This window comes from Nannospalax galili, unplaced genomic scaffold (genome assembly GCF_000622305.1).
Source record: "Nannospalax galili isolate Female #2095 unplaced genomic scaffold, S.galili_v1.0 scaffold3041, whole genome shotgun sequence".
Lineage (NCBI taxonomy): Eukaryota > Metazoa > Chordata > Mammalia > Rodentia > Spalacidae > Nannospalax > Nannospalax galili.
In genome coordinates, this window is record NW_008345233.1 from 60,904 (window position 1) to 71,079 (window position 10,176).

Here is a 10,176-nt window from a genome sequence, read left to right on the forward strand (position 1 = left end):
TCAGGGGTTAAAACCACTGTTGCTCGTGCAGAGGACCCAGGTTTGGTTCCCAGCACTTACATGGCAGCTAACAACTGTCTGTAATTCCAGTTCTCAGGCATCTGACGCCCTCTTCTGACTTCTGTGGTCATTGTACAACCAACAGAGGTGCATTTACATACATGTAGGCAATATACTCATACACATAAAATAAAATAAAAATAATAAAATATTTTGGGGTCTTCTTGAGACAGGGTTTCCCTGTAGCCCCAGCTGGCTTGGCACTCACTGTGTAGACCAGGCTGGTCTTAAACGCACAGAGTTCCTCTGCCTCTGCCTCTGCCTCTGCCTCTTGAGTGCTGGGATTAAAAGCATGCACCACCATGTCCAACTAACTAAATGTTTTGGGGTTTTTTTTGTTTTGTTTTTTTGTCTTTTTGAGACTGGGTCTCCCTGTAGCCCCAGCTGTCTTGGAACTCACTATGTAGACCAGGCTGGTCTTGAACTCACAGAGATCCACCTGCCTCTGCCTCCCAAGTGCGGGGACTACAGGTGTGCACCACCTCACCCAGCTAGTAACTAAAATATTTTTAAAAGATGGAATTCTCTTCATAAAGATGAATTATTTCTAACAAGGCTCACTACCTGTGTTATCAGATTTAGCAGTTATCCCTAGACTAGTTACTCTTGGCAGTTGTAATGTAAAACCACGTCAGCCTGTGTTTGGATGTGTATACATACCAGGATTCTATTAAAAGATCTCATAAGTGCCACCTTCTTTTCACAGTGTAATTAAAATACGGAACAAATTTAGTCACTAATAAAAACTGATGAGAACCACAGAAACATCATAAAATTAAAAATCAGGAAGACCTGTAATTAAAAAACAAAAGAAGTCATTAAATTATATAATAAAGTAAGAATTTATATTGCAAATGTTAGCAAAAGACAGTCAAAGTGTGAAAGTTTTGTTGCAGTTTAGTAACAACACCCTTCTTAGCTACTATGGGTAATAAATTCTTAAATTAGCATGGAAAAATTATGTTTAAACATGTCATGGGGGCTAAGGAGATGGTTCAATCAGTAAAGTTCCTGCCTTGCAAGCCTAAGAACCTAAGCCGGACACACATGTCTTTAATCCCAGCACTGGAGAGGCACTGTGAGATCAAGGCCAACTTATCTACATAGAGAGTTCCAGGTCAGCTGTGGCTACAGGGAGACCCTGTCTCAAAAAAACCAAACCAAACAAACAAAAACCAAACCAGCAAGCCTGAGGACCTGAGTTCAGATCTCTTATCACCCACATAAAAATCTCTGTAGCACTGTAACCTTGGTCCAAGGTTGGTAGAGACAACTAGATTTCAGAGGCTCTCTGGGATACCCTACCCAGCCACTCTGGCCAAATTAGTGAGCTCCAAGTTCAGTGAGAACCTCTATCTCAAAAACTAATGTGGAAGGCTAGTGAGATGGTGCAATGGGTGAAGTGTCTGTCATGGAAGCCTGATGATCTAAGTTTGATCCCGAGAACCCACATAAGGAGAGAGCCCTATCTACAAGCTCCTTTCATCCTTTGATATCAGCATAACTAAGTTGGTTTTATTCTAAAGTTACCTCACCCCCATATCCAGTCGTTTTGTGCTTAAGAAACCTAACCCAGCTGTAACCTTCCAGATTCCTATGTTGAAGCCCTAACCCACGGTACTTAGCAATGTGACTGTTTGGAAGGAGGGCCTTTAAAGAGGTGATTAAGTTAAAGTGAGACCATTAGGGTAAGCCCTACCCAACCTGATTGGTGTCTCCACACTGGGAAATATGGAGACAGAGACACAAGAGATATACCTGTAGAGAAAAGGCCATAGAGGACCCAGGGAGGTGGCCATCTGCAAGCCCAGGTAAGAGAGGGGCCCCAGGAGAGATCACACCTCTGACACCTGATCTTGGACTTGAGTTGGAGAACTGTGAGAAAACAAATTTCTGTTGTTTAAACCACCCTGTCTGTAGCATTTTGTTACAGTAGCCCTTGCAGACTAATACACTGGCCAAATGAGCAAACTGCTTTCTCAAGGTTTGGGTTAGATTGTTCACATTCAGTTGAAGAACCCTAATCCCAAAAGGCACCTAAGCAAATAAAGTGCTCAGTTGTCAAAAGTTTCAAACAAAATCTATCTCCTGAGACATAGGTTATTTGGCATCAGGGTCCTCGCCATGGAAGAAAATATGTGCCCAGTACTTAGAATGTGCCAGAACTGTTCTAAAAACTTTCCTATTTGTTTTATCTTCATAAGGTTCTAAGGAGCAGGATTATTTTACAGATAAGCATTATGAGTGGGCTGCAGGTGTAGCCAATAGAGCGCTTGTGAGCACATGCAAAGCCCTGTTGATCCTGAGCTCCACAAAATAAATTAAGAATATATAAAACAGGCTGGAAAAATGGCTCAGCAATTACGAAAATTGGCTGATCTTGCAGAGAGCCTGGGTTTGGTTCCCAGTACACACATGGCAGCTAACAACAGTCCTTAACTCCAGTTCCAGGGGATCCAATGCCCTCTTCTGGCTTCTTGGGCATGAGGCAAGCATGTGGTACATTTATATACATGCAAGCAAAAAACACCCATACACATAAAAATAAATAAAATCTTTAAAATATATACCTATCAAGGCAAAGGAGTCTGCTTTTTATTTTTGAGACAGTCTCATTTTGTAGCCCAAGCTATCCAACTTGCTGCCTCCACCTCCTGAGTGTTGGGATTACATGTATGAGCAAGGCAAATATAAAAAAGAAAGGTGGGCTGGGAGAGGGATCAATGGGAAAAGTACTTTCTGAGCAGGCATGATGAATTAAGTTCAAATCCCCAGCCCCCAATTCAAAACCAGATATGGTAATACATGCCTGTAACCCCAGAACTAGTGTAGCAGAGGATCCCAGGAGTTTGCTGGTGAGACAAACCAGCCAGTTGGTGAGCTCTGGGTTCAGGACGAGACTAAGAAACACATTTTTTAAAATAAAGAAACTGAGACACAGACTAACAGTCCTCCTTGTACACAGTCACGTAGCTAACAAGTTGCATCTGGGATCCAAACCCAGGCCTCTTTGCTTGTAGCCAGCTATCCAGGCTGCCTCTTTATTCCTAGCCCTTATGCTTATTCCCCACTCACACCCACCAAACACTTGGCAGTTCAGCGGGGTGAGAGATACTAGACCTGCAGCAAAAGGCCCAAATTCACATTCAAACTCTACCTTGATTCCCCAGGAAGTGTCCTTAGCTGCCTAACTGGCATGATAATGGGTGCCTGCTGTGGGGGGTCATCCCAGATAATGGCATCAAGGAGCTAGCCCATGGGATTAGCCCCAGGCATTGTCAGGCTGTTTACTGGTCCTCTAGCTCAAGTCTGAAGTTCCTTTTGGTGCCAGTCAGAGGACACTCTGCTGAGAGGGAATCCACATGACCTTAGCTCCAATAAGGGTTTCTGTCCCCCTCCAGTGGGTCTGAAGCTGCAGAGCCTGGTGGTGCAGCCCTCCCTATGCCTGCAGGTGCTCTGCCCCTAGGAAACCTTCCTGCGCACTGGGAAGGAGCTACTGTACATGAAAGCAGGCAGGGGCCCTCACTGAGAGGCAGAGCAGGCCTTGACCAGATCCAACCATGGCCAGACCCCCAGACTGCAAGACCTTGCTTCCTATATCTTCCCATATTCAGTTCCTCAAAGTGTAATACCCCAACCCCCCTACACACACCACCAGGTTTTCAGTAAGGCACCCTAATGCCAGACTAGTCTTCCATGGAGCAGGTCCAGGTGGGTCAGATGGGCCACTACCCTGTAGTAGCCTCTGCAACTTCTTTGAGGCCTCTCGTAGTTTGGGTCTGGGAATTAGAATTGTTTTGTTTGTTGGGGGGCACATCGTGGGGGTGGGGGTTCTGAAAACAAGCAGAATCTCAGGCATGCTAACAAAGCAAGAGCTTACTGCCTGATCTACAGGCTTGTATCACCACCACATGGGGCTAGAGATTGAACCCAGGACCTCGTTCATGCTAGACAAGCACTCTTGACCATGTGAGCTAAATGCTACATTCCACGGTCCTCTCTCTCTCTCTCTCTCTCTCTCTCTCTCTCTCTGTTGCTGTTTATGTGTTTACAAATCTGTCTGTGGGGTGTAGCTGCCCATGTGTGCATGTGGAGACCAGAGGTGGATGTCTTATGGAGGGTGTCTTCCTCTCTCTTTCCACACCTTATTTCTTCACCTTATTCATTGAACCTAGAACTTGTTGATCGGCTAACCTGGCCAACTAGTGAACCCTTGGGATTCACCTGTCTATAGGCCACCCTCAGAACTAGGAACTACAGAATCCGGGCCTCCATTCTTGGGGATCCGAACTCAGGCACTCATGCTTAAGGAGAAGCAGTTTCCCTACTGATCCATCTTGCTAAGCCCTAAACATTCACTTTTAGGTCCAGGTGTGCACTGACTGCATTAACTGGTTCATGCCAGTTAATGATCAGGACCTCCAGCACCCCAGCCTGTCCTGGTAAACAGCACCACACAGCCACAACCTGCTCACTCCGGTCTTCCACTCTTACCACATCACACATGGACTACTAAATGCTTCATACCTCCAAACTGTCTGCAAGCTATTGCAGTCTAGATCTCTTACATATTGCAAAATGTGGGGCTGACCACGGGCAACTGAGCTTTGCCCTCTGTTTCAGCTTAGAGAATTCTCAGACATAAATGCCCATAGACCTACAGTGTTCCAGAATGCTAGCACAGAGTTTTGCGTACATGACACACTCACCCATTTTGACCATCTCTGTTCATCTAGTATTTACAAAGAAAATGATTCTTCTGCATCTTAGACCATAGCAACTTGTTAGGGTGTTGTTGTTGTGTTGTGTTGTTTTGTTTTGTTTTATGAGACATGGTTTTGTGATGCTGGGGATGGAAATCAGGCTGGCCTTGAACTCATAGCCATTCTGCAGCCTCAGCTTCCCAGATGATGTTACAGCCCTGTGTACCATGCCGGGCTCTGCAGTTAGTGTTGAGTCTGTTATTGAACTGCTTTTCTTCCTTCCCAGTGCCCTGGCAATTTTCTGTTGTAAAAGGGCAAAAGGAAAATTGTCTTCCTTTAGAGTTTCTGGTAATGTTCAAAAGCAGTGTTATACCTCCCCCTACTGGTATTATGATAGTAGCCATTTACAAAAATCATTTCCTTTTTTAACAGAACAAAAATAAAAATAAGATTGAAAGAGATATTTTGTGCCTTTAAAATAGCTTCATTATAAGCTAGGCGTAGTGGGGCGTACCAACTATCCCCGCACTCAGGAGGCAGAGGCAGGCAATCTCTGTGAGTTGAAGGCCAACCTGTTGGTCATAGGGGGTTCCAGGCCAGTCATTGTGAGAACTTGTCTCAAAAAACAAAAATTACAGATGTGGTGGTACATGCCTTTAATCCCAGCACTCCAGAGGCAGAGGCAGGCGAATCTCTGTGAGTTCAAGGCCAGGCTGGTCTACACAGTGAGTTCCAGGCCAGCTGGGGCTACAGGGAGACCCTGTCTCAAAAAAGACCGAAAAAAAAAAAAGGAGTATTTTCTTAAACAACTGATCTTGCCTACATTGTTTGCTTATTTATTTGTTTGTTCTTTAAAATAATGTCTACTGTAGCCCAGGCTGCTTTGAACTTCTGATCCTCCTGCCTGCACTATCCAGGTTCTGGACTACAGGCATGTACCATGCCCAAGGACATCAATCTTTAAATAAAAGCCCTGCCTTGGATTGTCATGAATCATTGTAATTATTACTGGATTTGATTGATGAAGATGAATTATGATGCAGCCCCAAATTTCTATAAGGGATAATAGACAAATACATGCAGCCACATGGATTGGCTGACAGGTCACCTGAGGAGAACAGGAACTAAGCTGAACAGGCCAGTGATGGGCAGGGGTGCAAGAGCTGGGACAAGAATGATCATGTATTACACATGGAGAGAAGGACCTTGGATATAGCTCAGTGGTACAGTGCTCGCCTAGGGCACAATAGGCCATAGGTTAAATCCCTAGTACAGTATGAGAAAGGAAGAATGGGAGAGAGAGAGGGAAAGGGAGAGGGAAGGAGAGGGGCAGGAGGGGAGGGGAGGGGGAGACGGAGACAGAGACAGAGACCAACCTTGACCCTAATAAAGCAAGCCCCACTTAAGACATAAAAATAATTTGGCAACATCAATTTGCATTTAGAAATAATTTTCCATGAACTTTGGGGGCAATGCACACAGCCAACCAGAAAAAAAGGGACCCTGTATGACCCAGAGTATCCTGCCCAGCCTCAGCCAGATCAAGGGGAAAACAATGCAAGCAAATCTCAAGAAACATCCCTCAGCCAAGTAGAGCCTTTCTACAGAGAGAGGTCCCAGGGGCCAGCAGAGGACTAGGGGACTCAGTGAGTCAGTGGCTTCCAATTCAGTCAGCAATGGGCCAGCTGCTTTTGTAAACACTCGAGATAAAGATTCATGTCAAAATTGTGCCAAGTGAAGATTCCTTTAGAATCTTGTGCCAGATTTTAAATGAACCCGACAGTGAAAACCACTCTCTGTGGATTCATCCTCAGCATCAGCAAAGCTTCCCAGGACATGAAATGGCCTGAGATGCTCTTCTGTCAGCTCCTCAGGGAGCTTCTAAGCTGCCTCAGTCCTCGAGGCTCGCTCTTCCACTCATCCTTCTCTCCCTTGTCCCAGTTTTACTCTTAAAATTTGCTACTTGTCCATTCATGATAAACTTTTATTTCTGTCATTCATTCCCACTTCCTGCTTTAAAAATCCATTAAGTGAGAAATGAACATTTAACCAAGGCCTATACTTGAACGCCCACATAATGTTTCAGAGTACTCTGCCAAAAACTTACTTTTCACTTTTTGTTCTTTATTTTTAATTATTAAAAAAAAATCTTACGTATTGTGTATGTGTATGTGTATGTGTGTGTGTGTGTGTGTGTGTGTGTGTGTGTGTGTGTGTGTAATTTCTAAAATTATTTTATTTCTCCTGAGAACTGGAGCTGTGGTCGTCTCCTGTGAGCTGAAGTTGTAGTCCCCTTCCATGAGCCTGTAGTTATGTTCCACATTCCTCTGGTGGTGGGCTGATGTTGGAGCAGATTGGAGAATGAGGGACTTCCCAATGTTGGGCAGCAGTTTCAGCCTTCTCTGAGTGGCTGCATTCCCCATCACCCCTTATCCCGAAGTCCTAGGTTGTGTATGGCAGTGGTTTTGCCTCTGTGTTAGGTTTATGTTGGAAAATATGGGCAGTTTCTGCTACTTTCAGATTCTAGTCTTGGGAGGACTGATTCTCTAGAACAGACCTCCTACCCCCCTTGATATCCATAGCCAGTTATGGTCTTCTTTTCAATTTTTTTTTTGGCCTTTTTGAGACAAGGTCTCCCTGTCCTGGAACTCACTGTGTAGACCAGGCCAGCCTTGAATTCACAGAGATCAACCTGCCTCTGCCTCCCAAGTGCTGGGATTAAAGTTGTGTACCACCATGCCCAGCCCTTTTTAAAAAAAAAAATTTTAATTTTATGTGTATTTTGTAAGTGCACCATGTCGTGTAATGCCCACAAAGGTCATAAGAGGGAGACAGATCACCTGGAACTGGAGTTACAGATGGTTGTTAGCTGCTATGTGGGTGTTGGGAATCGAGCCTAGGTCCTTTGCAAGAACAGCCACTGCTCTTAACTGCTGAGCTGTCTCTCCAGCCCCAGGTGGCTGTGGTCTTGACTCCACACGTGGCCCTGGGCACCCAGGCTGATGCTGGACCTTTCCCATTCTCAGGCTCCAAGAGGTTTTCCGTCATTTTTCTACTATTCTTTTACAGCCCCAATGTCCCTGACCTGTGCCCTACAGAAAATGTAAAACACCTAATTGAACTTCTAGAGATAAAAATCAGTCTGGGAAGTTAATTTCTTTCAAGTACTTTAATAACTAAACTGATATAACTCTCAAACTGAAACTGTAATTATATCTTAGAATGTAAATTCACAACTCTATATGTCTACTATAATTTTTGAGAGCTATTTGCTGACAAAACTGTACTGCCAAGCTTCAACAATACTGTGAAATTTTTGTTGCGATAATGTAACTTTGGCATTCATTCCCCTTTCAAATTCTCCAACGTATAAAAAGATTTTCAGTGTAATTGTTTTTTAAGCAATGCTAATAAAATAAGAAAACATACTTTTTAAAATTTGTTTTATGTGTATGAAAGTGACCACATACATGCCTGGTGCCCGCAGAGGCCATAAGAGGGGTCTGATCCTGTCCGACTGGAGTTAAGGATGGGTGTTATCCTGGATGTGGATGCAGAGAACTAAACCTGGGTCCTCTCGAAAAGCAGTAAGTGCTCTTAATTGCTGAGCCATCACTCCAACCCATGCCACTTGCTGCTTTTTGTTGTTGTTTTGGGTTTGTTTTGGTTTGGTTTTGAAACTGGATCTCCATATGTAGCCCTGGCTGGCCTGGAACTTACTATATAGACCAGAGTGGCCTCAACCTCACAAAAATCATCCTGCCTTTGCCTGTCCTTGAATTTTTAAAGTAAAATTAACATAAGGAAGAAAGAATGAGTGGAAGACAAACCTCAGGGACTGAAACCAGCTTAGAAAATTCCCTGAGGGTTCTTAAATCTCAGCTAATGCTCTAGGAGAAGAGAAAACACAGGAAGAACACTGTTAATAACCAAGTCTTTTGAGACAGGGTCTTCCTGTAGCCCCAGCTGGCCTGGGACTTGCTAGGTAGACCAGGCTAGGCTTGAACTCACTAGAGATCTGCCTGCCTCTGCCTCCCAAGTGCTGGGATTAAAGCTGTGCACCACCATACCCGACCCAAAACCAAGTCTTCTAACTAAAGAGCAAATTGCTGGGTTTGGGGTGTAGCTCTGTGGGAGCATGGATGGAAGAATCCCTGGGTTTGAGCCCCCAAATCAGGAGTAGAAAGCCACACACACACACACACACACACACACACACACACAGACACGCAGAGAGAGAGAGAGACAGAGACAGAGAGAGAGACAGAGAGACACAAATGAATAAATGTACAATAAAAAAAAGAGAAATGGACAACACATATAAAATCCAAATCCCACTTGAGGCAGCTGAAGAAACGACGACTGGACTCAGATGCTGTCAATATCTTCAAAAGCCAGAGTATCTCCCCCTGACTGTGACACAGAACTGGAGGAGAAAGGACCCCCAGGGCAGCATCATGGAAAGCTAAAATCCAGCAGTAAGGTACACATCCCTAGGGCTTTGCCCAGGCTCAGACTGAAGTGCCCTGAGCAGCAGAGGGATCAGCAGGAGAGGACCAACCCCTGTGAAATGATTGAGCCCAACCGGTTATTAGAATTCTACACAGAAAGAAGGAATCAGGCCAAGGTGGTTATGATTCAGGTCTTGAACAGTAAAGACTGAAATCTGATGAACCTCTCTTGTGTGATAGTAGCTATCACTGTGTTCCTCTTAATAAGGCATGTATCTATCATCTATCTATCAATTAATCAATCTCTCTCCCTATAGCCCCAGCTGGCCTGAACTCACTATGTAGATCTGACTGGCTTCGATCTCACAGAGATCCTCCTGCCTCTGCCTCCCAAATGCTGGGTTTAAAGCTTATCTATCATCTATATATCAATCTATATCAATCAATATCTATAATCCATTATGATCTATCCATCATTCATCTAGCTAGCTAGCTACTATCTGCCAAACACTGGTTTGTCTTCTCATCGATTTGTTTTACTAAGACAAGGTCTCATTCTACAGACCAGGCTAGCCTCAAGCTCACTATGCAGCTGAGGATAGCCTTGAACTCTTTTAATCCTCTTACTTTGCCTTCCAAGGCCAGGGATTATAGACATGTGCTAGCATACCTAGTTTAATTATCATTTTCTTCTTCTGTTGCTCTGGCTGGCCTGGACTCACTATGTGGACCAGACTGGCCTGGAGCTTCCCCAGCCTCAGCCTCCTGAGTCCTGGAATCACAGGCATGTGCCACCAGACCTGACTTCAGGTCCCTATCTTGGTGGTTGTATTAGTCAGGGTTCTCCAAAGAAACAGAACCAGTAGAATGAATATGTATAAAAATTTATCAGCTTAGCTCACAGGATAGAGTCCGAGTAGTCCAACAATGGCTGCACCACACTGGAGAGGCTGAGAATCTGT

At 44.4% G+C, this 10,176-nt stretch overlaps 1 protein-coding gene across 1 annotated transcript in view; it reads left to right on the plus strand.

Moving 5' to 3' along the window:
• The first annotated feature begins 9,135 nt into the window (after positions 1–9,135).
• LOC103740755 (60S ribosomal protein L7a-like) overlaps positions 9,136–10,176 on the plus strand; it is an 18,756-nt gene continuing 17,715 nt past the window's right edge. Inside the window, 1 exon segment of the mRNA XM_029567519.1 lies at positions 9,136–9,405. Coding sequence (XP_029423379.1) covers positions 9,136–9,405 — 270 coding nt within the window.